This window comes from Colletotrichum tamarilloi (genome assembly GCF_030869305.1).
Source record: "Colletotrichum tamarilloi strain Tom-12 chromosome Unknown Scaffold_1.1, whole genome shotgun sequence".
NCBI lineage: Eukaryota > Fungi > Ascomycota > Sordariomycetes > Glomerellales > Glomerellaceae > Colletotrichum > Colletotrichum tamarilloi.
In genome coordinates, this window is record NW_026849384.1 from 230,075 (window position 1) to 256,696 (window position 26,622).

At 53.1% G+C, this 26,622-nt stretch overlaps 6 protein-coding genes across 6 annotated transcripts; 3 read left to right on the top strand and 3 right to left on the bottom strand.

The window, feature by feature from the left end:
• Positions 1-6,053: 6,053 nt before the first annotated feature.
• Positions 6,054-7,879, top strand: CTAM01_00072 (uncharacterized protein; the record flags this gene model as incomplete). Its single annotated transcript, XM_060516126.1, has 4 exons — positions 6,054-6,307; positions 6,413-6,489; positions 6,541-7,388; positions 7,502-7,879. Coding segments are annotated over 4 exons (1,557 nt in total), but the record flags the coding sequence as incomplete, so codon positions are not given.
• Positions 7,880-9,154: 1,275 nt separating this feature from the next.
• On the top strand, positions 9,155-10,060 carry CTAM01_00073 (ATP synthase complex subunit H; the record flags this gene model as incomplete). The annotated part of the gene is made up of 3 exons (XM_060516127.1): positions 9,155-9,181; positions 9,326-9,410; positions 9,789-10,060. 3 exons carry the CDS (start codon positions 9,155-9,157, stop codon positions 10,058-10,060), a joined length of 384 nt encoding a protein of 127 aa, XP_060388753.1.
• Positions 10,061-12,407: 2,347 nt separating this feature from the next.
• On the bottom strand, positions 12,408-15,148 carry CTAM01_00074 (uncharacterized protein; the record flags this gene model as incomplete). Its single annotated transcript, XM_060516128.1, has 2 exons — positions 12,408-13,851; positions 13,905-15,148. The coding sequence occupies 2 exons, from the start codon at positions 15,146-15,148 to the stop codon at positions 12,408-12,410; spliced, it is 2,688 nt and encodes an 895-aa protein (XP_060388754.1).
• A 5,226-nt stretch (positions 15,149-20,374) lies between these two features.
• Positions 20,375-20,788, top strand: CTAM01_00075 (uncharacterized protein; the record flags this gene model as incomplete). The annotated part of the gene is made up of 1 exon (XM_060516129.1): positions 20,375-20,788. A coding segment is annotated over one exon (414 nt), but the record flags the coding sequence as incomplete, so codon positions are not given.
• A 3,340-nt stretch (positions 20,789-24,128) lies between these two features.
• Positions 24,129-24,818, bottom strand: CTAM01_00076 (uncharacterized protein; the record flags this gene model as incomplete). Its single annotated transcript, XM_060516130.1, has 1 exon — positions 24,129-24,818. The coding sequence occupies one exon, from the start codon at positions 24,816-24,818 to the stop codon at positions 24,129-24,131; it is 690 nt and encodes a 229-aa protein (XP_060388756.1).
• Positions 24,819-25,963: 1,145 nt separating this feature from the next.
• Positions 25,964-26,420, bottom strand: CTAM01_00077 (uncharacterized protein; the record flags this gene model as incomplete). The annotated part of the gene is made up of 2 exons (XM_060516131.1): positions 25,964-26,085; positions 26,243-26,420. 2 exons carry the CDS (start codon positions 26,418-26,420, stop codon positions 25,964-25,966), a joined length of 300 nt encoding a protein of 99 aa, XP_060388757.1.
• Between the last annotated feature and the right edge of the window lie 202 nt (positions 26,421-26,622).

Sequence of the window (26,622 nt, forward strand, 5' to 3'; positions counted from 1 at the left end):
ATTGTATTGTTCGTACACATCATCAGCAGTGATAGACGAAAGAGTATAGAGAGATTTGGGAGTGTTAGGCGAATGGCATTGGAAAAAGTGTGGAAGCCTTATTATGAATTGGCACGGCCACTGGAGACGCGCAGTACGGAGTTATTGAAGAGAAGCAAAGTCCGTTTATCCTTGGGCACTGAAAGTGTCTAGACCTTCACTGCCTCGTTCGATCTATGAGCAACGGAACAGTGAAGCATCGAGATTCGTTCTGTTGTTGGTTTTTTGTTCTGGCGCACATCGCTAGTCCGTAGTTATAGTTTCCCCCTTATTCGGTAGTCATTGGGCGAAGCATCGTCACGATAATACATACGAGTTTTTTCTTGGTTGACTTTTTTGTCGTGCCCCTGCTTCTCTCCTCCCCTGCTTCAATTACTCTCGGCGACAGGCGCATATCGCGCCAAGCTTCAGTTTGCTTTGCAATTCAGTGGCGGGGATTTGGTCCTGGCACTTTTCTTGTACTCCGTAGTCAACCGCGCGCGCGTGCGAGCGAGCGCTTGCTTGGCAAATTCACGGATCTCAAAGGGGGGGGGGGGAGGTGTGCGTTCTCCTTCAAGCCTGGTCTGGGTCCCAGAGCCTTGGGACCTTCTTGGCGGTAATCTGAACGTTCGGGAAACCGAAAAAAGCCATGACTAGCTGCCAAGATTTCCAAGACCAAGACGCCGGGGGGATTTCGTAAACAGTGAAGACAGGGAATGTCAGTCGGGATATTGACTAAAAGGTAGAAGAAAGTCTGTTCATCCTTTCCCTACGGGACACAAAAACACCAAGAAAAGACACCGAGAAAGGTAAAAAAGATGGGATTACGCCAGGCTCGCTGGTGATGTCCTCTATCTTGCTTTCAAGCTAGAAGCTAGTCTGTGGCAGAGGCCGATCGTGGTATATTGTAAATCAGTGATATGGGGTATTAGCTTGTAGCGTTCACTGCATCCCGATTCCGAAGTCATCATATGTTAGGTCGCGTTACCTTGCTTACCTTGCCCCGGGCGGGTTTTCCCTTGAACGTCGAGAGGTTTCGGTACACGGCAGGTTTTCATCCTCCAGGATCGATTTGCGCAGATAATAAGTAACAAACAACGAAAACCCGAATGCTCCGGCGTCCAAAATGCTGCTCCGCGTGGAGGGAGGGGTGCATATGGTGATTCCCAGGACATCGGATTGCTGGCCTTGAGAATCTGGAGCATGTTGTCGATGCATTTTGGGGCATTTTTCTGACTACCGGGCTGCATAATGAAGGATCTCATTACTTTGGCATCAAATAAGTGTGCGAATTGTTTCATGAGCCAGGGGGCCGAGGGCCATGTTCTGAGCGATGCTGATGATTTCAATATCGGATGGTTGCAATGTCGTCGATGCTGGAAGTCTCTCTTTGCAATGTTTTTTGCCAATCGTCCCTTTCTTGCTTGTCGCGCGACGACCGAGGAAAGGTCAACAGAGTATAGCGCAAACCAGATCCATGGTTACACTTGTTGGCAATCCGTTTGAACCTGGCGGACAAAAAATATTACCAAGGCAGGGCAGTATTGACCACGTTGGGTTTGTGGAAGAACAGGGCGAGACTAGATAGAACTTGGCGTCATTTGCGCAAAACTCGTACCCGCTTCACTCCTGACTGACAGCAGTCAACGGGAGATGTTTTGCGCCCAACGAAGCTTGGACCCAGCTTGCAGTAACCTGGGGTCCTGGGCAGAGTGGCCGCTGCTGGTGAATCTAGCTGGAATCTGGCGGTGACAAGCATTCATGATCGAGCTTTGAAAGCTACGCGGTTGAAAGGGTATGAAAATAGTAAATGAGCGGTCGAAAGAGCCGGCGCATTGAGCGGAACTATCGGACCCCGGGGCGCCATATCGAACAGAGTCTAAATCCGAATACAGACTGAGGTAACCGGGGGATTGGAACCCGTGATGTTACATTGTCCTGAGAAGTTTTGACCCAACGCAGAAATAAGGTAGTCGGCTAGCCTGCTCGTGGGCCATTGGAGTCGAAATTGCTTTTGACGTTTGCTCAGCCTCCACAAGCTCTGCCCTAAACACTAGGCTAGACAGCATGTCGTGGGATTATGAGTAAATCGTGGCCGTGGTGGTTGCGGAGGTGGAGGTCTCCGGAACAACTCATATACGGCGCGGGATGATAGTTGCACCATCGCCTAAGCTCAGCGTTGCAGTGGACCTTTCCCCGACTCGCGGGCGGCCCATTTAGTGCAATTGCTGTGTAAGACTGTTGGTCAACCTGGGAAACGGGAGCAAAAACCTCCCATCGGCAAGGTGAAGCCCCGCACTCGGCCCCACACCGGTAACGGCTGCCGTATTGGGTCATCGAGATCGTCGCGAGGAGCCCATAGTATTCGATGTGTTCACTGTGAGCTCAGGTTGATATGATACGGAGTAGCAAAATAGAGATCATCGGGGATTTGAGTTTCGCTGGCGGCGTCGCGACAGGCTGGGATTGATTTTACAGCATGGCGAAGCTGGCCGCCGTTGCTCTTGGAAAAAACCTTGCAAGTCGTAACGAGTTGCCTTCATGGTTTCGCGGTCTTGTCACATCATCATCTGACACTATCCAGTACTGGGCGCATCAACCATGCCGTTATTGTATCGAACGCTATTCGAACTCCAGCGACCAGGAAGCTCCTGGGCCATTCTTTTTTGCGAAGGTCTACGTCCAGTTGATATTGGGAGTACACTGGCAGTGTTTTGCGAGGGTGTAAACGCAGTTGATGGGTGTAAGTCCGACTCTGTGATGCTTAGATTCCCGCCAAGTCAAGCCTATGGGCCCCCTCACTGGCTATTGCAGATCGATCCCGTGAATATACTAGATGTGACGAGTGCTGTCAAGCAGAAGCCATTGGGATGCTTTTGGCTTGGCGATGTGGTTGAAGCGTGGGGTAGATCCCTGAGCCACACCAAGTGACGCAACTTTGAAGCTGCTTTCGGTTTCTACACTGGCAACGCCCATGTACGATTCAATGTTTTCTTGAATTTGTGCACCTTGGTGTTTTGTGTGCTGTCTGTGACCTGCTGAGAAATACTCGGCCATCACTGGCCGTAGACGGAATTCGGGCTTGCAGCTTTGACACAAACAGGCCTGCAAGTCAGCCGGTATCCGTATCTCAACTTGTCCGTGTTGCAGATGTTGAAGGGCTGCGCCGCATCCGAATGACACGACTTCCAACCGTCCAAAGTAGACAACAGTCATCTTGGGAATGCAGATTTCGGATTGAAAGGCATCGTTACCTAAGCCAAGGAACAGCAGGAACCGGCAATTGCCTGCTCAACGTCGGACGAAAAGACGGAACTGTATTGCTGTGAGCTCATACCTTGCAGTAGCAAAGTTTCATCTTCTGGACATGGCGTCGAGAGCGGGCGGATCGCAAGGCTCAAGATCAAATCCTTCCGAGTTTGGCAAGGAGCTTGGTAGCTTCAGCTATCCTAGTAGCGTTTAGCATGGTCTAGACTGATGATATCGACCACTGTCGGCGATCTGCTATCCTTCCGGCCCGTCTCTCAGCACTCTGTCCGCTTTCTTCAATGGGCAAGAATGGAACAAAACATGGAAGCATTGCGCGTCCTGCGTCGGTGCTGATCTTTCTTATGCCACTGGTGCCGTCTTAGTGACAAGATTTGGCAAATCGGGACGGGTGTGCGGATGCTTAGCTGGACGGTTTGATCGCCTTTGCTTCCCTAAATCTGGTGTGCAGGCTTCACCAGTCCGTGAGCCTTTCTTGCACCCACATGGTTCAGTAGAGACCGACTTACACGTGTTTGGACATCGGAAGGGTCGCATTCCTCGGGCAGCGGAAGATGGGCCTTGACCGACGATAGGATCTCGAAGCATTCCAAGAGTGAGGCCTCGCGGGAACGAAAATAGGATTGTCCATCCTTTCGGTGACAGTGAAGGCATCGGGCTGAGACGCAAGAGCAGGGGGATGTTGGGAAATGCCGAAAGCTGCGGCTGCCGTCAGATAAGCCCCTTCCTTGGCAACAACGTACATCGTCAGCAAGCCTGCTGAAAATACTTGGCGAGAATGCTATAGGCGCATGTTGTGAGTCGTGAGAGTGATCAGCTATGATGCTGGGAGATTGTAGATGAGCACAGATCTCGAATCGCCGTACCTCAGTGGTGCCGACTGAGCACAGGTCTCGCTGCGTGTTCTAGGCACTTTCCCTTTCGATACACCGGATATTCTAAGCAGGTGGGCGTCATGAGAATGGAAGCAAAGCTCTGGATTGATCCTGCCGTGAGTGAAAGGTACTTGGGAGTGGAAGTCTGTGAACACACTACGTATCTACCTGGGTACCTGAAAACACATGAGATGCTGAGGTGCCTTATCAGCGTACAACTGTGAGGTACGTACACAACATTTCAGCCAACATGTAGGTGCATCTCGGGCTGTCTCTACGGTCTACCAAGTGCATCATGCGCTTTCCAACAGCCGTCACAGTATTGGACAAGGCGCATGGTGACGATGGATGCAACCCGAAGGCGCGGCTTGGTGCGCTTACCCTAGCGATCGGTGCTCCGTTCCACATCTTTTGTCTTTCCTCTGGTTCAATTCGCCCTCCATGGTCCAAGCCAAGAAAAACAACATGACATGCTTGCGTATGCTTTTCTCACGCTCCAATGTCCGATAGTTCTGCCCTCTACTGTGTAATACGGACAATCCCAAGAAACACTGTTTCTGACCAAGGCTTATGGCAGCAGACACCTCAATCACCCGCGCGGCATCTTTTTGCCTCCGGGAGGCTGAGCCCGCCAAGCACATCCATTGGTCTGTTCACCTTGACCTTTGCTCTTTTTCCAACTTCCCAGCATGGTCGTTGCCTTTTCAGCAAACTACGCACGCGCATATGCAGGGTATCGAGAGCCATCAACGACAGGCGTTTCGTTTGCAGTTTCTCTTCGCCTGCCAGGGCTACAGGTACTCCCCTACCCTCTTCTCTCATCTTGTTAGAGTTCGTGCCGGACAACTGGCTGCCCACGGCCCCAAGAAGGACCAGCAGAAACACCCTGCCAACCCACTAGTCCCATCTGCGTAGAACTCTGGTGCTTCCCGCCAGGATGGCCCCGGCCCGGACCCTTCGACGGCCATGCTCTAGATGGCATCTGATTGTTCACACAAATTTGCGACTCCCTCACTGGGCGAGCAAGCGGAACTTTCTCTGGCATACTCGTCACTGACTACCTTGTAGATGTCAACTATTCATGCCACTTTGTCACAGCAGGTTCGGTCAAGGACTCAATGGGAACCAGATGCTCTCTTCCAGCAGCCCCCGGACGGACAAGGACTTCCCCTTCGGTATTACAGGGGTTGGGCTAATCTCTTTGCCCAATCATATTCATTCCAATTGTGTCTGACACCCTAAAGAGAGTAGACCGCATCCAAGACACGCTGCAAGGAGTCAAATTTACGACCTGGGGAGCCTGTGCCTGATTAGTCCTTCTTCCCATTTCTTAGGCTTTACTGGCCCGGGGAACGTGTTGAACCGACCGGGTCCGTCGACGTGGGCCCAACTCTCAGTTTCCCCCCATGGCTGGCCATTTGTCTCTACGACGCGAAGCTACCAAGCTACTAGATGTACTATCAAGCCGACAGCAGCTCCTCATCTGCGTGGCTGTGTTAGCCAAGATGTGCCGCCAGACACATGCTGATCTCTAGCCTTCTCTAGAGCGCCTTCAACAAAAATCACCGATGATACCTGGTAGCAGAGTGTTCCGATACAGCCTGCAGCCGGCCAACTTATGCGTCGGTTACAAGTGCCCCAGGGGTCATCCCCTGCGTGGCTGGACCTGTCAGAGAAAGTCGACTCTCACTGCCCGCACTCCCCCAAGCCGAGAGCAAGCAATGAGTGGGTGGGCGTGAAGGATGGAAAGGCATGGGCCAGGGCCTGACTCTCGGAACAGACTCGAGAAGTAAAAACGGGATGACTTTGTGCTAGTGTATGAAGATGTCGCCAAGATCTCATAGAAAACGACGTGGGGAAAGAAGAGCAAATGCCAATAGACGCAAATCATAGCAAAACGGTTGGCAAAGGGAGCAAAGCCACGGTGAAAGCTCCGGCCCCTCTCTGTTCGCCGCTTTGAACCTGGCATCCGCACTGCACATCTCCGCCATCAACTACCACGGAGCTGGACTGCCGTCGCGCGCGTCACATCTTCATAAGAACCCCCGGAGCTCCCACCCTTCTACACTCGATCCAGACTCCAACTGCCGTGTCACTCCAACATTCAGTCCGGAGCCTCCCTGCATATCACAACACACACCAAATATGTGCGTCACATCCTGGCCCCCACTCCATCCCGCTGTCTTTGATTTAAGGTCCTCTGAGGCCTCCATGATAGCTTTCATATAGATGTGAACTAACACAACCAATAGTAACAACCACGATATACGCGCCTTACTAGCGAACACGATGAAGGCCTTCACAACTTCCTCTATCGCTGCCGCGCTCTGTATGTCTTGAGCCATCCCTCCCAGACCACCGATACTAACACTTTCGACAGATGCGGCGACAGCCTCCGCCGACGCTATTCAGGCTTGCCCGAATACTGATGTCTGCTTCCGCGTTGCTGTCCCGGCGGCTTCGTCCAGCTCCGGCAGCGGCAACATGTACTTTCAGATGTCTGCTCCGACCAGCTACCAGTGGATTTCCCTTGGCACGGGTTCGTCCATGTCCAACGCCAATATGTTCCTGATGTACGCCGACGGAAACGGCAACGTTACTATCAGCCCTCGCACTGCGCGCGGCCACAACATGCCTACCCTCTCGTCAAGCACCACCCTCGAGCTTCTCAGCGGCTCCGGTATCGTGAACGGTAACATGGTCGCCAACGTCCGCTGCACCAACTGCGCGTCCTGGAGCAGTGGTTCTATGTCCCTGAACTCGGCTTCCAGCTCCTGGGTCGCTGCCTGGAAGTCGGGCAGCGCCCTCAACTCTGCCAGCACCAGTCAGAGCATCCAGCAGCACGACGAGCACACCAACTTCAACCTCGACCTGACCCAGGCGACAGTCCAGACCGACAGCAACCCCTTCACGACTACCTCGGGAAACAGTGGCAATGGAAGCGGCAGCGGAAGCGGCAGCGGCAGCGGCAGTGGCAGCGGGAATGGCGGCTCCACCAGCGGCGGCGGTGGTGTTGTATTTAATGGAGGCGGTGGTGTCTCGTCCAAGGTCCTCCTCGCCCACGGGATCATAATGACGATCGTATTCGTTGCCCTTTACCCCATCGGAGCCATCCTCATGCCCTTGATAGGCAAGTGGATGGCTCACGCTGCTTGGCAGTCGGTTGCCTTCTTGCTCATGTGGGCCGGCTTCGGCACTGGCTACGCTTATGCTCGCGACAACGGTTATGTGAGTTGCTTTTTTTCATTTTTTTCGTGAACCGGGAGACTGTACTCCCTCGGGTCGTTTCCAAGACCCTCCACAACCCAGACATCCAGGATCGCAGTGCTGATACCGCGTAGCTCTTTGCGCAAACCCATACCCTCCTGGGTACCGTAGTTGTTGCCCTCTTGGCCGTGCAGCCGTTCCTCGGATACGCCCACCACGCCTACTACAAGAAGTTCCAGACCCGCGGTTTTATCAGCCACGTCCACATCTGGTTCGGCAGAATTGTGATGATTCTCGGCATCATCAACGGTGGTCTCGGTCTCGAGCTCGCTAGCTCATCTCGGGCCTATGTCATTGCGTACTCCGTGGTTGCTGCTATTCTCGGCGTTGCGTGGATTGGATCCGCCGTTTGGGGCGAGATGCGCAAGTCCAAGCGCAACACCGTCAAGCGCGAGCAGAGCCACGAGTCTCCGGATTCCCAGCAACGCATCCCCTACCGCCAAAAGAAATAAGCGCTCGGCCTAGCTTGGTTCCGGGGTTTGTTATGGACGACGGCAAGAATACAGAGGAAAAGACCATATGGGATACAGAGATTAGCCTCTAATTTGTTTTGTGTAATCGTTATACCACAGGTGGCAGTGTGCCGACCTTTCCACGTCTACGAAAGATCTGGGCCGTAGTATGAAGACACGGCAACTCGGGTAGAGCACGGAGTTTGTGGCGTTGTTGGTGATGGGTTTCTTGAATGATAGCTTATGCAATAATGGTCACTTGATCTAAGCCATTGGTGTTCGCGTGTGTGACTGATAGCCTTGCAGGATTTGAACACGAGCCCTCGACTCATTGTACGCATCGTTGTGTCCTTCCCTTCTAATTTAACACGGGTAGTATAGCAGGGTGAGCAACGACGAGGAAATTATAAATATGCCGGAAAGTAAGAGAGAGAAAGACATCTTTCCATCAACACACTTCTGCAATATCTTGTCGCTTGTCTCTAGAACAAAAGCAACTGGATCAATCGAGACAGATATTTAGCAAGGTAAATGAGTGACTGGCGACCTGGCTCGACTTCGAGCTCAGCGTACAACAGCAAAAACACTCTTGATAGTGACGAAAATGACGGAGTATGAGAGACATGGATGTATGAGGTCATGCACCAAAAAGTCGATTGGTCGCAACTGGGAGAGAGCTAGCCCGGATCGCCAGAGGAGCTTAGGCCAAGCTTGGTCCGAACAAAGTGTGGCAGTTTGAACTCTCTTGGTGCGTACTGGTAGGTGTGCCCGGCGTTAAGTGCCAGCCTATGATGTCGGCGGTGATGGTTTGGTGGAGGGGGGAAGTTGACGAAACCGTTCCTTCTTGGCTGTCAATTACTCCCAATGACCACATCTCGCCCAGCTAGCAGTCACCTTCCAGACGAGATCTGTACCAGAAAGAAGATGGGCAGCGTACGGTAAAGTGTCATCGGTCGTTTCCTCACGTGATATCAGTCCACCCGCCTCCGCTTGTTGTTTCCCCGACCCGCTGCAGCAATGCGTGAGAGGTGGAAGGACGTGGGAAAGTGGGGAAAGGCAGCAAAAGACAGGCGGACAAGTTCTACGCCTGAGACCTGAGGCATCCAAATCACAGCGGTCGGCTGGGAATCATTGCGTCCAACCAGAACTGAACCGGCTCACTCCAGCTTTTTACTGTCCCATCCCGTACAAAACCCTCAACCACCCGTCGTCCGCCTCCCTCCCCCCATCCCCCCCGGTGTCCCCAATTGAGCCAGCCACCACCCACATATCAAGATGCTCGTCCAATTGTCCAGAGCCACTGTACGTTTCTCCTCTCTCTTCCCGTTGTCGTGATGATGATGTTGTTGCTGTTGTCTTGTCGCTGTTGGCGTCGGCCTCCGTTCGGACGCGCGGACCGTCCGTCGGAAATCAAGGAAAAAAACTGACGACTTTTTGCCCAAACAGCGCGCCGCTTCGGCTGTCTCTCGGCTGGCGAGGCCCAGCGCCGTCCAGATGAGGGGATTCATCGCTCCCACCGTCTCCCGCAGAGGTTCGTCAATAGTTCTCCCGTCTTCGATTTCAATTGGTCTTCGATTTCAATTGCCCCCTAGGAGGAAGAGCGAGGTTGCGTTCGATGCGAAAGCGTTGGCCATTTCGGGTTGCCGGTGCGGCTAAAGGGAGGCCAAGCTCCGAAGCTGGGGAGTGCGCCTGGCTGTCGGATAACGATACCGGTCACGCAAACCACTTGAACATACTCGTCGTCCATTACATTCGCATCGACCATCCTACGCCGGTTAATGGCCTTCTATCTCTCCGATTCGCCCATCGCTCGCTCCTCCTTCCCTCTTCCTTCCGTGCCGTCGCTGTCGTCATCGCCCAAAAACTCTTGCTCCGAACCCGTTTCACTAACCTGCAATCCCCGATACAGCCGACTTCGTCCAGGAGCTCTACCTCAAGGAGCTCAAGGCCTACAAGCCCACCCCCATCAAGGAGTCCGACTCCCAGGGCCAAGTCCAGACCTTCTCCATCCCCGCCACCCCCAAGTCCCCCGAGGAGGCCGACCTTGCCGCCAGCCTGAAGGAGTACGAGAGCATGGCCGTCGAGGTCGAGGGCCAGGACGCCACTGCTGCCGCCAACGGCGAGCCCGTCAAGCACGACTGGCTCATGATTGAGGAGGACGAGGAGGAGCCTCACCACTAGAGCGCTTCGGCGACGTGCAAAACCGTTATTGGAAAAGAAAACAAAAAAGTTTCAAAACGAACCACACCGTCCCGGATTCCCCCGCCGAAAAGATAAAAATCGTCATCAATCCTCAAGTGATGGGAGGGAAAAGTGCTTTTCCAACCTTGGCTTCTGGGTTTGTAACCTTTGCCGCTTGCTCCGAACCGACCAAAAGGAGTGGGAAACGTGTTTTTGTGATTGAGAGGAAAGGAGAGGAGGAGAAAGAGAGAGAGAGAGGAACCCTAGAAACGAGGGGAAAGGTGTGCTGGGAGGTGGTAATCCCGTGTATATTGTCCAACTAAACCTCGCTGGCTAGGAATGCTATTCGCATGCGCTTCGACGTCCTCGGTCGCTCTTGTGTGTATATGGCTCATGCCAATCATATGTGTGATGTTACCTGGACGTCCTCGACCAACAACCACCATATTCCGGCAGCTCCCATGCCAAACGGATTCAAATGACTCTCTTGCTTTCCAAAATGGACCGCATACCTGACTTTGAGTCTTGGGTGAAGACATTGTGGGGAACCCGGAATCTCCCGAACAGAGCCAAAACCACCACCACCACCACACAGAACCGTCGTCAGGCGGAGAGCCCTTTATCAAAAGACCTCTGATACCCGGGAAATAGTAATTTCTCAACACACAACTCGCACACAACTCGACGGAACCCCCGCCGATTGCTTCCACCAAGATTCCTTGGACGAAAGGAAAAGAGTCATCTACCTTGTGCTACGGGGTCTTGTTTTCAATGCACACCGGGGTGGGTTCGCGTAGTTCCTGGGACAACAAAACGATGAATGATCCACAGCGATTATGCTGGCTACCATTTCCAGAGGTGGAGAGGGGGTGATGGGATGGTTTACTGTCTGCTACCTAACCTTGCTTGCCTTTCTCGCCCACTTTGCCTTCCTTTCCTTAACCTTCGTGAGTCTTCTTGATGGCTATCCTTATCCTTTGTCACTACTCTCCCTCTCTTGATTGTCTTTACCTACCAAATTCCACACTCTTCGAGGGAAATACATACTGTCAGTATGGTAGCTACAGACTTGGCATCTTACACCTCGGAGAATGCATCCCTCCGTTGTCTACGTATATAAAGCTACAAGGTTGACAGTTGGTAGCACAACCTTCCGGGCATACGACCAGCCCCATCTGTGGATTCGAGTACCATACAGAAACTCATTTTCCTCTACTCCCACACCTGCAGGCCGCATCGGCAGCGAGTCACATCGAGGAGGGGGAAGCTTCTGCGGCATCAGCATGACTGTTCTATTCGCTGGAAAGGTATAGCAGAGACACAAGAACAAAGGTAGTGGTGATAGAAAGAGTGACCCTTACTTGTGTGTCAATCAGGGACGTTGTTATATGATCTATTGGTAGTTTTGGGCGTCACTACAACACAATCACGTTGGAAGGATACGTCAAGAGAACCTAGCGTCCTTTATGGTTTTTTGTCAAATGTAGCTGAAGCTAATTAAGCAGTATTACAGACGGTTTTGTGTAGAGCTGATCGCTTTCCTCTCTCACTTTCTTTCCGTTGACGGCCCCTCCTTTCTTCATCGGTACCATCCACCACTCGATATACCGCATGGCGCTTGATGACCGATACAAGGGTTTGTTTGTTGGATATCTAGGCATCCTTCGAACCCCCCCCCCCCCTGATTCAGTCTTCAAGCCCATGGACCATAAGATTGCCCCAAACGCTGAACGTCTGTCGCAAAATTGCAGTATATCCTATAGGCAAGACTAGTTTCCCCTCCATTCCTTTCGTACCACTCCATTCGTGAAAAACACATCCTCCCAAAATGCAGCGATGCCTGTGTATCAGCCTCATATCTGATGTGCGGATGTTCCCTATGGCAACGACTCGTGGGAATGTAGAACAACCACATCTTCCGAAAAAGGCATCAAGGTCACCAGCATCAGCATCAGCGAGCGGTATGCAGAGCCTTTTCGTCAAGGCCTATCGTCGTTGTTGTAGTTATTGTTTGTATCGTGTAAGTAAAAGCTCTTCGATTAGCATGAAAAGCAGCAGTCTGAGGGGCCGATCAGGAATCCGAATGTTCATCGCTTCAGCCCAAAAACGCCATGTACCGATTACACCCCCCGGGCCCAATGATCACATGCAAGGTTTGACCGCCCTTATGCACTGAAATCCATGAATGTTCGTTTTTTTTGACTTCGTAATGATGATGACCGTGTTTTGCTTCTGCAAGAGAGAAAAGGCTGTGTGTGATGGAACTTTTCTTTGTCCTCAAAATAGAACCCAAAAACAAATGACCCAGAAGTACCTTTGGGAAAAAAAACCAGAATGCATGAAGTCATTAAACGTCAAAGTGACCACCACCAATCATCTGCTCTTCGTTGGTGGTTGTGCGCACAATGCCGCTCATGCGATTGCCTCTCTGGTTCATGTCCTCCAGGTCATCCCAGTCATCGTCCTGGTGGTGAGAATCACGCATCTCTTCGTCATCATAGCGGCCCTTATCTCTCATGTGATCATCGAGAGCGCTCTCGTCCACAAACGTGAAGCCCTGGAAGTTGGCCTGCACAGAGGGCGAAAGGGGCGTCGATGTAGCGAATCCCTTGGACAAAGCAGCGGCCCGTTCATTAAGTGAGCCATTGTTATCAAGCGCGTTGGTGAACTCGGGGTCGAAGTACGACACGTCTGTGGCAGAGGTCAACTTGGGCTTGAAGGGAGGTGTGATGAGCTTCTTTGCCAGAATGTCCCAGTCAATGTCGGCAAAGAATGGGTGGCGCTTCAACTCCTCCGCATCGTCCGTCGCACCAAGTCTGTGCTTGGGGTTTCTGTTGAGCAAGCCCTTCACGAAGTTGCGACCCTCCTGTGACAAGGTGTCCCGAGGAAATCTGACCTTGCCAAAGGCGATGTTCTTGTACATCTGTTGGGTGTCCTCCGCATAGAAGGGACTCCAACCGCAGCACATCTCGAAGACTAGAACTCCCAGCGACCAGAAATCCACCATCTTGGTGTATCCCGACTCGTCGAGGAGAACTTCGGGAGCGAGGTACTCGGTTGTGCCACAGAATGTGTTTGTGGTATCGTTCTTTGTCAAATTGGCCTTTGACAGGCCAAAATCACAAAGGGCAATGTGACCATTTGCGTCGAGCAGAATGTTCTCTGGCTTCAGGTCACGATAAACGATATCGTTGTTGTGGAGGTGCTGGATGGCCAAGATGAGTTCTGCGATATAGAACTTGGCTCTGCGCTCATCGAACCGTCCTTCTTTCTGGAGATGCCAGAATAGCTCACCGCCAGACATGTAATCAGTGACCAGGTAGAGGTCTGATGGCGTCTGGAAGGAGAACTTGAGGCCCACGATGAAGGGCGAGTCGGACATGGCTGTCCGAACCAGGATGTTGCGCTCACCAACGGTATGGGCGACCTCCTTCTTCTGAACAATGACCTTCTTGGACAGAACCTTCATGGCGTAAATGCGTTCGGTATCCTTCTTCCGGACCTGGTAAACTTGTCCAAAGGTACCCTTGCCGATCAACTTAAGAATCTGGAAGTCTTCAGGACCAAAGTGCTTTCTCTCCGTTCGCTGGTAAACGGCTTCCACGTAAATCTCTCCTGTAGGGGCATTCTCCGCCATCGTGTCGGCGTGTCCCTTAAGCTGGAACCAGCCACGTACTGGGTTGCTGGAGTCCCTGTTGGCCTGGAAATCGACTTGACCCAAAAACTCCTCTCCCTTGTCGGTGTGGTCATAGACGGAAATATCAACCAGCATGTTCGAATCAACAACATCACTGCCGGAAAGTCAGCCAATAACCCAAGTACATCAATCAGTGTGCCCACTTACAATTCTGCCTCGGCGTCCCACTTTGGACTGGTGAAGGATCGGCGGGACCGGTTGCGGAATGTGTTATAATCGGAAATGCTGGTGTTACTGCTCTGGCGGCTGCGCATAGGAATAGACATGACCGGGCGGCCTGAGTCGCTTCCTTGTCTTTGAATCGGGATGCCTCCAAAGGAGGGGGCCGGGAGGTTCACGTCATCCTCCTCTTCGACGGAGCGCGGGCCTCCTGAGATGAGCTCGCTTCTCTGAAAAACCGCTACGACGTAAGGGTCCTTGGCACGTCGCAAGCCCTTGGCCTCAACGATCTTGATCGTGAGTTTGCCGCGAGCAGCGGGAACTTGAGCGCCGGTGGTACCGCGGCGGATGGGTGTCTGAACGCCGCTAGGAGGGACCGTCTCGTTGCTGCTTCTCTTGGAGGTTGACCTCTCCTCAGCCTGAGAGGGCTGCGCCGTTGAAAGCGCCCTTGTAGGAGTTGGTGGACCGCTCTTGAATCCCGCAAACTGTGTTAGCTTCTTGAGCTGATCAACTGACGAAGAGCTGTGAAGGGAAGCGGCTTTCTGCGCTGAACCAACGTGGAAAGTAATGGGGGATGTTGGTGTGATGGGCTTGTGGAGACTGGGGTTTGATATGTGATAAGCATGCACAACTGAAGTTGTGACGATGCTTGAAGGTTGGGACATGAGGGTGAGGCTGTGGCATTTTTGCGGGTAATCTGTGACGCCTCTTTGGAGCTTCGGTCGCGCAGATGAGGATGCCGCGGACCGTGATTCTCCATATCGCAACGACAGACTTCTTTTCAAAAGTCCCGCCGACGACCGTCTGGATATCGGCGGTGTCGGGTACTGATGTGTCTGAACCAGTGCCATGGATGAAGGGTGTGGTGATGATGGCCGCTCTTCGGGGTGGGGGAGTGATGGGGATGTTGGTTCAGGATCGCCACCGGGCACAGCATCCACTGAGCTGACCTGAGAAGCCTTCCCGTCCGTCTCGACTTGTTTCGTTGAGGGACCAGGAAGCGGTTGTCCTCGATTGCGATCCGACGCGACAGGGGCAGATACAGAATTGTGAGAAGAATCTGTACGAACCTGGCCGAAGTAGCTCATAATGCCCGGCAGGCGTTTGTCATGGAGGTCGGGTTGAGGGGTCGCCACCCCGGAGCGGGGCGTATCAAAGCCGATCTGATCCGCGCCATCTTCGTCAGGTGCGGCCGCGGGAGTCCTGCTGGGGTGGTTAACAGTGAGATTCATCTTTAATTGTGGCGGATAATGCGCGGAGGAGGGAAAATCGTGGGTTGGACAACAGAAACAGAGGGATGACACGCTGAGCAACACAGCGAAAAGCGGAGGCAAAATTTAGAGTGAAGAGCTAGCTCATGACGGCTGCCAAGACCATAACCACACTTGGGTACTTGTGGTGAGGACGAGTAATTGAGGCGAGGCGGAGTAGGGAGGAGTTCTGCCTTGTGTGCGTCCCTCCGTGTGTGCCTCTGGCGGAAAAGAACGGGTAAATTTTTCTCTCTCTTCTCTTCGTCCTCTATTGGGCTTGGGGGTGGAAGCAAGGATGCCGTCGCAATAGCTAGCCGGGTAGGTAGGTATCGCAGTTCGGGGGGGGGGGGGGGATGATGCAAAGGGCCAAAAGGGAAGAGCCGTCAAATAGAAAACATGAGTAAAGTGGACTTTTTTGTTCCGAAGACGCCCCGTCTTCATAGGTCCTCGAACACTAGTCAAGGCCTTGGATCGGAGGTTTTTAGTAAATGCAATGGCGGGGCAAGGACACTGGGCGGGCGGAGGGGAAAGAGGAAGAGGGGAAACCATTCAGACGACGCGAGGTGCAGGGAGAGCTTCAATGCTGACTTGACTAGAGCAAGAATGACTGGTTATTCCTACTTTGGTCGTTGGACCATTGTTGGACGAGTCAGGCTTCTCAACTTTGATAAGCCTCTTGCAGCATTGGCTCTTGGACTGGCTCTGGCGTCCTGGCCATGGCGGCCCCCGCGTCCCTACACCTCTATTTGCCATCTTCTAGTTCTTGTCACCGCATTGGCGACCGAACGAAGGGTTCGGGTAAGGTAGGTAGGTGAACATGGGTAGAGGAAGGGATGGGACGAGGGGTACGCGGTGATTTGCATGTGCAAGCGAGTGCTGGATGGGGGGGTGTAACAGGGCTTTGGACTGATGCGTCGTATATCGCCCTCACTCACGACATGGTCCACGGAGCAAATGTCAGCTTCAGGTATGCCTGCCACCGGCGCCTACACGAAGCGAACGTGTGCCGCCGGGGAATGGGGGGGGGGGGGGGGGGGCCATGGCGCTGTGGCGTGTGTCGATGGCACCCCCTGGCACCCGCGGGGGGGGCGGGGGGGAGGCGTGCGGTGGGGGGGGGGGGGGGGGGGGGGGGCGGGGGGGGGGGGGGGGGGGGGGGGGGGGGGGGGGGGGGGGGGGGGGCAGTCAAGTGAGCAAGCTCTTAGACCACGGTAGGATAGAGCGAGAATGGGAATGGGCTCAGTTGTTTGCAGCCTCGGACACTCGTCCGGGATCGTCTGGGGTCCCTCAGCGGTAGGCTGAAAGGGCCGTTGACGGCATCGGCCTCTGGCACTAGCCAAATGAGGAACGTCCTGACAGAAACCCATCGGGTGCAGGAAGTGAACAGGCGACAGGAAAGGCCCCTCGTTCGCCAGCCACCCCTCCATCGCCACGCTTTTGGGTAGTATGTGTCTATGTCCGACGATGACATGCCGCATGGAATGGGCAACCTTCAAGAAGAGAGGCTCCTTCCAGGGTCCAATGCGCGCCGCGGGGAAGATCGGGGGCACATATGGGAACAACAAGGTAATGTGACGGGGTGGTGACAGGTAATGAAAAGCGTCGATGACATATGAGGAGATGCCTAGGGTCTCGAACACCCACCAAGCCTAGCTAGCGAATGACGGAGACAGGAAACGGTACTTTCCATGGTTACGCAACTCCAGCTTTGAAGAAGCAACCAGGCGAGAGGCAGGCAGGCCGGGGTAAAGTCCCATGTGTAAAGGGAAATAAAGGACGGATAACAAGCGAATTGGAAAGGCGTCACAACGCAAGCCGAACAGAGTGAGCGAGCAACCAAGCAAGCAAGCTAGCGCCACAGCTTCGACCGAGCACGCGGTGAAGCAGTTCAACCAACTGGCCGGTGCAGGATTCAAGGGGTATGGAGACAACATGAAATGGGTGCAAAAAGGGGTCCGAATAGGAGCAAAGGGTAGTGGGCAAAGAGGATGCAAAGGGTGTAGAGCACGGCAGAGAGGCACAACGAAAAATTGCACATACCTAGAAGTCGAGCCTGACATCATCATGGCCTGTGTCGCTCGCTTCAACAGGTCGAAGCCGCCTGTGTTTGTGTTTGCATGTGCACCCTCGGAGCCGGACATGGTTGCTGGCTGGCGTCTTTGTGTGACGGACGGTGAAGGTGAAGGCCTAGTCGAGGCAGAGGCCTGAATCCTTGGTTGACGTCAAAACAGGCCCGTGATATGACCGCGATGCCGAGGGATTGGTGGGCGCGAGAGACGAGCGGCAGATGGGGGTGAGGTCTCGCGCAGGTGTGTGCGTGCGAGAGAGAGAGTGTGTGTGTGTGTGAGTGAGTGAGAATGCGGTGTGAGAGTTGTGAGTTTGGTTCGTGAGAGGAAGCGGCGGCGAGTAGGATGCGGCTGGCGTTGCGGTTGCGGTTTCGGTTGCGGGTGATGTGATTTTTCGGAGGTGAAATTGGAGACTTGGATTTTTTTTTTCTCTCTCGCTCTCTCTCGCTGGAGGGGGTTGAGAAGTTGGGAGAGTGTGAAAGTGGGATGGAGAGTGAGAGAGAGCCGGACCACGCTATGAGATCGGGTTGCCTTCAGGTTGTGTGCGTGGGAGTGGAGGCGGCAGGGTGGAGGCGGTAGGGAGGGGGGGCGGACAGGAGCCACGAGAGGGGAAGGCGTGACTGGGTCCAGTTGAGACTCGAGGTTTGTTGCTTCCTGCCTTTTTTGCCGTCCTTCGTTTTTGTAGGTACCTTTCCAGGTTGGTGTCCACTGTCAGGTACACAACGCCGACTGGCCAACTGTGGAGGCGAATAGAGGCACGCCGTGCAAGCTGAACTGAGTTGCGTCCTTCCAGTCAGTCACCGGTGGAGGGGAAAAGGAAAGGTTCAATACCAGGCCGGATGGGACTCAGGAGGACAGAGCGGCTGCGAGCAGTGAGGTGTCTCCCGTTGGGTACGGATCACTGGTCGGTACCTTACTCTTGTAAGGTAAGGTTGGTGTAGGTAGGTACCTTGGGTGCTTGGGTATCGTGAGGTGTGAAAGTGGGTCAACAGTGACAGCGTAAGGGTAGCAGCCCAGCCAGTGTCGAATGGACTGAGGTTATCCAAGCTAAGGCCCGATTGGAAGCCAGGGAGTCCGTGATGCTGGCGATGACAGCATCCAGTGAAAGCCAGAGGCTGGCCAGAGGGGCGGATCGTGAAGTGGCACCCGTACTGTGGTAGAATGTATGTACTGTAGTTCTCAACTCTGGAGGATACTACTCCGTCGAGGATTCCGGTTCGTGAGGGGAGAAAACGACCCGATTCTGGGAACCTGGAAAAATTGGGTTCGAGCCTTCAAGGGTGGAGACGGACGAGTCGAAATGAGGTCAAGCGTTGGAGAGTTGACCTTTGAGGTGAGGTGAGGTGGGAAGTTGGCCAGTGAGGCGCACCGAGTATTTCGTGGGGTAAATAATAAAGCTGACCTGAGTGAGTACCCAAGGTAGTCGTCGGATCGGTGAGATGAGGTGAGGTGAGGTAAAGAGGATGTGAGCATAAGCATGAGCGTGGGAGTCGGAACTCTGCGAATGGCAGGTTACAGGCGAGGAAGAGGAGGAGGTGAGGCGGAGTGAGGTAAGAGGCGTGGGAGGAAAGCGGCGACCCAGGCCCAAGAACCAAAGCCTGCTCTTTGTCTTTGAAAGTGGGGTCTTTGTGTGGAAGGAAGGTGCCTGTCACAGAGGCTGCGTCCTACCTTACTCGGTACTCGATGGATAAGGTAGCCAGCCACCTGGATACCTATGATTCCCAATGGTGACGAGAGTTGTTATATGGGAAAGCCCTGCCCTTTCTACCTTGAGTAGGTAGAGTTCAAGCAAAGAGGCCGGGAACACCGATCCATCTCTCACATGTACGGTCGACGATGTCAGGGAGAATAGTCACAATCTATGGTGCCGGTGGAAGGTGCGATGCAGGTGCAAGGCAAAGGTACGGTATTAGCCCGCCGGCCAAAAGATAACCCCACATACAGTCAGAAGGGTAGGTATCTATCTTAATCAACGGTAGCATCTACATGCTTTTACAATTACCTACCTGACTGACTAGATGTGGGAGAAAGCTGGTGAAGAGAGTAAGTGAGGCAGAACCAAGACACCAAGACAATCAGATACCGCCACCATGTATGTGTGTGCGTGTGTGTGTGCTCACGTACATTAGTAGGTATGGAGAAAAAGTTCAAGAGACAGACTCCAAAGTACGGCCACTCCGTACAGAGCTCGGAATGCCGTTTTGGGGAGTTTGAGACTGTCCAAAGTGTTCTGGATTGCCTCCACAGCATTCCACAAATCAACGGCCAATCCGCCTGTGCTTACCGCGCTCTGTGCGTCCAATTTGCGCCCCGGGAATAATCAGAATGCGACTGGCTGGATGACTGCATCTAGAGGTATCTGGTATTTGCCCTGGTGAGACTGCCCTGGTACATGCTCACATACTGTCGACGGAAGATATCTCGCGCTGCATCTCATCGACATGTATATGTTACAACTTACAGCCCCGAAGTCGATGCAGGCGCAGGTGCAGGTGCAGAGCAGATGCAGCAGGTGCACCTCCCAACTCGCATGTACCTCTTGCCTTTTGCATCCGCTTCCACTCGCACCTGTACCTACTCTTTCACGGATTCCCTTTTTGGATTCGCTTCTCCTTCTACCTCACCTTATTGTACGTACTCGACTGCAGTAGTCATCTTCGCCTGTTTTTCGGTGCCCTCCGCCAGAAGCAACCATGAGACACGCTTTGTATCTTCCTCAGTTGACCTTGAGGTAGAACCTCAAGGTGTCTGATTCATCTTCATCCTCAAAAGCTGACTTGGTAAGTCATTCCAGAAAGAAACGCCATGCCTTCCAAGTTATACTTAGGGTGCCATCGCGCCACACTTCGGCTAGGCTTGCTCCATTACAGGGGAGCATTGTTCCAGACGACCTTCTAGAACAGACCCAAGATCCAGAGAGGAATGACCAGCGCCTCTCGCGCCTTGAACCAACTGCCAACCGGAGTAGACTTACCAGTCGTGCCAGGCTATCTAGATACCAGTATTAAACATCATCTCCGAGCTGAGCGACACAGGTCATTGAGAGGAAAGCGCCGCATTACTACGCTAAAGACTTTGGCCATGGATCTCTTGGGCGGGACCTAGCGCAGACCTGTGGGGGGCTTCGCCGGCTTCCCTCCGAGACCGCCGACCCAAGGGATCCTCCTCGGGAAACCAAAACGTCGACCCGCCGGCGGGCCATCCTCCTCCATTCGACAAGGGCAACCCGCGCAGCGAACCGCCGGGGTGGGTGCGCTGGTGGGTGGGCTTGACGGACGATGCGATTGACAAGGTGGATGAGTCAATCAAGTCTCGACGAACCAACTCCACATCGCCTCTTCCAGCGAAGCATTGGCTGCAACAGAACACCATGCCAAAGTACGGATACCTAAACTATCTCGTGGTCTCGCCCTCTCTACGGATACTTGTCCCCATCCACGCGACTGGAATGTACAGCTACCAACACGGACAAATGACCCCCAAACACCACACCAACGACCTGGTTTTCTTATCACTTATCGATTCACCTCCCACGGCGATACCTGCACCTCAGTTGTGATCCATTAATTACCTCGCCGAGCCAAGAAGGGGGCTCTGCTTCGGCCTGCCCACAGCCACTCAGCAGCTTCCATCGCCTTTGACGCTCCTCCATCTGCAACAACTCGAATACATGCACTAGCGGAATAAGACATGACCCAGACCTGGATTATCTCTCGGGACAATCGCAGCTTCAGCCTTCATGATTTCCGCCACTGTCTTCAGGCTTCCATATTGTCAGCTTTTGACGCTATACCACAATACAGGGCATAGAACCCCCGGTCCATTGCTCAACTTCGCCTTCACAGCTCCCACATCTCTCGCTAAAACTGAAATTTCTACCGTCCACTGTGGGGTGGTATTTGGCACAAGATAACCTTCGTGGCAATGCGGCGGTCAGATAGCCTATTGACCGATGAGTTGCCAGTGACTCCTGTGTAAGCGCTGACCGGCATGCCAGTGTAGGCCATTGCTTCTCTTAGTGTGCTGATGGGCTCAGCTTCATCAATGATGAACCAAGACAGTTTCTCTCGATGGGGAACGTTCATGGCATAGCAGACAAGGGGCAAGACTTACAGTACTCCAATGGGGAGCCCCGTTTGCAAGCTATGCCGACTTGCCTAAAGACAGGACATCATCAGCTGTTGCGGTATTCGAGGTAACCAAGCGCATACAATCGTCATAATGGCGAATACTTTCTACTTTGCTCTTCCCTCCTGACATCCACACTAAGCTAGTCAGTCAATCATTCACCTGATGTATCCGTCTTACCACACCGACATGTCTTCAACTATCGGTCAATTCCAAGCGTACTCCTAGGCCTTGTCTTGGAGGGACCGGCTTCGTGGCGACGACTCGCAATTCCGCTTAGCCTGGCAGCCTGGCAGGGCATAACGTGGTCCTCTATACCTGTCAACCAAGAACAATGTATCGGTACCGGAGCACCGCTCACTGCAACCATGCGCTGACGTCGCGGGATGTCCTCTGAATCCTGCTTCACATCCCAAGTGACTATTATGCGGGATTCCTGCGCCACAATTTAGTTGGCAGCACCTCAGTATCATGTCGAGACTTTAACCCCGACATTCCCCCACGCTTGGTACAAGATGATGGACGTCTAACGACAACCGTCAATCTTCCCCGCCGTTCAACTCCGGTGGAGAAGCCGTCCCGCCGCTACATTACACAAACCGGTCGACTCCACTACGTCAATTGCCTCTTTTTCGTCCTCCTTGACGTGGGCGTCCAACTTTGCACCCGTCTGATCCGACGTTGCCCAGCGTTCGAGACATGGCGGGTTTACGGCTTTTGGTCAACGAGTCATTAGGCTCGCTTCGCTTCATTGCCACGCCATGCAACCGCTACAAGACCAACCTCATGTCTTGCATCGCTGCCACGGTGTTCCCTAACCGCTATACAAGAACCGGCGGCAACACGAGCATGCTTGACCGAAAAAAAGTAGCGCATGCCTGAGCATTTGATGGGAAGCTGGCTAATAAGGTAACGGTTCCCCGGCACAGAATGTTACGTCTGATAGCCATCTACGGAGAAAAAGTCGACATGTTCCCAACAAGAATTGCTCAACCTATGTAGGAGTCACAAGTACATTGGCCAGTGCCAGGCACGACCGACGAACATGTCTGATCTCCTCTCCGTGCTACTGTACACCCAAACTCACCTTCAAGTCTCTTCTACCGCGCGACCGCGCGTCTTTCACCAACGTTTCGCAACCACACAACGTCCTGAGCGATACCTACCTAGACTCGTCCGAAGAGACACTCGACCCGACCCGCCGGATCTGCACCTCGCCCATCCCGGTTTGTCAACCCAGCACAGTAAAAGGTTTCGTCCAAGCTGTGGCCCGAGTTGCTCATTGACTGACATTCCCCCCTCATCTCGGAACCCACATGCCGATGAACCTACGTGCTTCTTTGTACGACCCTTCGTGCATGAGAACACTCTTCGACTTTGCGAGACTCGCCATTCGGCATCAGCTTGCAATGGTCTACGTTCTTGGCAAGTCAAGCAAGATTTCGTCGGCTTCGAACAGATCTACGATGCTTTTTTTGTTCTACAGGTTAGGTGAACTTAGGTTTGACGGACCCTCTCGTGCCGTTGGGGGGGGAGCTTCATGCGTAAAGATGCAAGCTCGACGTTAATGCTCTCCGTGTTCTGCCGATGAGGGGTCGATGCCTTTTTTCCGGATTGCCATGTGCCAAAGCCGGACGATCTAGATCAATCTGAGAGTGAGACTAGGAGTGAGAGTGAGAGAAGGAGAAAACGAGAGCCGAGTACAAGGTTTGGATCGATACAGTTTCGATGTGTCCCACCTTTCTTCCAATGGGAATACCGATATGCTCTGGGCGGTCAACGGCGGCTCCAGGCTGGGACGAGCCGCAAGCCTGCCGCTTCTGAGCCGCTTTCTTGGCATCTGGTCGATTGTGATGGACTCCAGTGAGAAGACTCGGCACAATCGATTTCTCTGGTTGCTCTACTACCACCACAGTAGGTTCAGCAGTTACATCCAGTCACATCAAGTCATGCATCATTCGAGCATGGCACACCACTCTGCTTAACAGGTATCCTCATATACATCATCGAGATGCCAGATCGTACATTTAACTCAAGGTCACTCTTGTGTGGTGGTTTTTTTTCCGGCTCTACAGGCGCAAAAGATCGACCTTGACGGGATGAGGCTTTCAAGGGAAATCACACGATACGGTACAAGGCCACTCTCATAAAACGGGGCTTCAGAAACTAACAGTTTCGCATTCTCATTATCTTCGTAATTGCCTGAGCATCTATCATCTATGATGTACCCTCTCGCAATCTCGCGAGAGAATTTCTAATCGTGCCCCAGTCTCTTTTCTGTTCATATTCCCAACAGATATACCGCTGACCTGGCAATTATCGGTATAGGAGTTAGAGAAGAAACCTCTCTGAACGAAGGGACAGCTTCTCTCCCCCCCCCCCCCTCTCCCCCCATGAGAAATCTCCAGGATTCTCTTCGTGTGGGATCCTGTTCTGTAGTCCCGTCTAATGCCGTAACGCCTTTGGGTATACCGTATGCTTCCGATAAACAAGACATTGTTCCTCGTGCCCCTTTTTCTTCTCCCGTATCTAACATAATGCAACGGTGGAGAAGGGGTATCTCTCTAAACGAACGCTCGATCTGATGCTCGGATCAAAGTTCGTAAGTCGTAAGTGGGAACTCTTTTGTTCCCGGTGGGCAGTATACATCGGTGCCCATATGTTCGATGCTCTTCTCTGCTCTCTTTCTCTCTCTCTCTATTCCTCTGCGCGCCGTTGGCTGTGCATGTGTGTATGTATATTTCACATACTCACTCACCACCACGATTCGGTCACAACACATCCTGGGTAATAGGCCTCATCTGCTTCTCCTTCCAACTCGCAAGCGGGACTTTCACCCAGACGCCGTTACTCGCTTTCATCCACGTGAGATTCCGCGTCGAGATGAGGATCCTCGGCTTCAGCTTGGGGTCGGCGTTCGCCGCCGCCGCCGCAGAGAAGGCGGAGAAGGGGGATACGCGGGCCGCGTGGAGTGCGACTTGTTGGTTGAGCCAGTGGTCGACGCGGGCGGCGGTGGCGTAGAGGGATGCGAATCTCGAGGGGTAGGTTCTGACTGGTGCCGTTGCTGGCGCCTCTGGGGTGGGCGTCTCTGAGACTGTTGACTCTGTCGACTCCGTGTCTGTTGTCGATAGGCTTCCTGCTGCGGCTGGGTATACCGGGATCCTGGGCTCAGGAGACTGACGGGAGCCCGCGACGTCTTGGTGGCGGTGGAGTTTCCGGCGGCGGCTGGCGGCGGAGGCTGGAGATGAGGACGACGAGGCCTTGAGCTTGAGCTTGATTGCCTTTGGCTTGGTGTCGGGGTTCGGAGTGGTTGTGCCTGTTGTCGTGGGCGGGGTGAGGATGGGCTTGGAGGGCAAGAGTCTGATTTTGGTGATGGGCTTGAGGTTGGAGGCGTTGGTGTTTGGTGTGAGGATGTTGGCGCCGGCGCCGGCACCGGTGGATGGGGTTTGGGGGTTGGCCATTGTGAAGTCTTGTTGTTGAGATGTTTGATGTAGTGTAAGTGCTCCCTTTGGCCTGGATTGGCCCCTTCGATATGGTGAAGTTGGTTCGTTGGACTTTGAGACCGAGGCGGAAGTTTATACTGTTTATGCCCGGTTGGAAATCGCAAGGCGATTAAAGCGGGAGGAGAGTAAGTTGAGATTGAGGAAGGATTTTTGCCTTGAGTCTTGATCAAGTCGAGTTGGAAACGATGTTGATATCGAGGCCCAAGTCGTTTTTCAAGTCTTCGTCGTTGTTACAATATGTTTGCGTTTCTTCTTCAGATCCGCAAGGTGTATGAAGGATGTAGAAAGAACCAGAGAAAGATGCTAACAATAGTAGGGCCCGAGTACGCCTTTATAGATCGTTCAAAGGACGAAAAGGGCGGTTTCTCGAATATGAGCGGTGGCCGAAGAGGTGAGTGAACGAAACAACGGAGATGGCTATTTGCCTGATTAGGGAAATTACACGGCCAAAATGGGACTTTTCAGATGAAGAAGTTGAGGGGAGCTTTTATTCACTGCCTTGCCCGGTCTGACCTTGCTGGGCTGGGCTGAGCCATCTCCGTCACAATTTTGAGGGCGAGGCGAGGCAAGGCGAGGAAATAAGGTCGGGTGGGTGGTTGGTGGTTGAGAGTGAATGACCGACCTGCCTGGTCCGCGTGACTACCTCACCCTACCAACCTATCTCCGTATACACCTCAAGACTCGAAAAGCCCCACAAGGCTCCAGCAGTCACTCGGCCTCTCTGTGATTCAGACAATTACCATGCCTTGTCTTTTCCTAGGTTTTTCCAAGGTTCGTGGTTTTCATGGGTTTTGACAACGGAGAAAGATCAAGTTGAATGAAACGGCTCCTTTCACGCAAAAACAATGTGTTGAAACTCCCCTCTATTTCGGGCATCAAACAAGCTAGACAAAGAGTTGATGTAGACAACATACTCTCATACACACAATAAAGAGGTTGAAATCCTTCAATACCTCTCTTGTTCTTTCGTTCTTTCCCACCTCAATTGCAGATTTTGAGCATGGATCAACGAATATCTTGAGCCCCTCCCCTTCACTCCCCTTAAACCAACTGACCAACCTGATAAAATAGATCAAATGGCGACCTAGGCGAAATTTGACTCTTTAATTTCTTGCCTTGTACTCGGCGATAATCTTGTCGATGCGTCGCTCAGCCTCCGGCGTCGTCTTTGGGTTATTTCGGGGATCGGAGCCGCTTCTTGGAAGTAACGGGTCCGGGAAATGCTCTGTTTTTTGGAAGCATTTTTGTAAGCTTAGCCCTTTCATCTCTTTCTCTTGACTTGCTTCAACCATGTCGTTAAGGTGGGTGCCATCAAATCACCTCACAACCCGGGGGGGGGGGGGGGCGGAAGTTTGGAATTGAAGCGAACGAGGTTCACTTACTGGGGTCGAATCTCTGGTCGAGAAGTTTCGCCTTGAAAGACTCGTACTCTTCTCTGAACTTCTTATTGTTCCAGCTGGGTGCGGCCGCTACCGCCGCCGAAGAAGCTTTGGGGTCGTCTCGGATGCTTCCTCCAGCCTCGGAGCTGGGGGTCTGAAGCTTTGCGCCACCTGCTGCCATTGTATTTGCTGCTGAATAATTTTTCTTCAATGTTGTGTAAACGCGGGTTGCTGAAAAGTGATGAGCTGTTTGCCCATGTATATCCTGGGGTTGGGTGTTTGTACCACCGCTCAGCTGTAGCTCGTGAACTCACCTTGAATCCCGACTGGGCAGTAGGAGGATGTGCCAAGAACCGGCGGAGGGGGTTTCAGGAGATTATTGA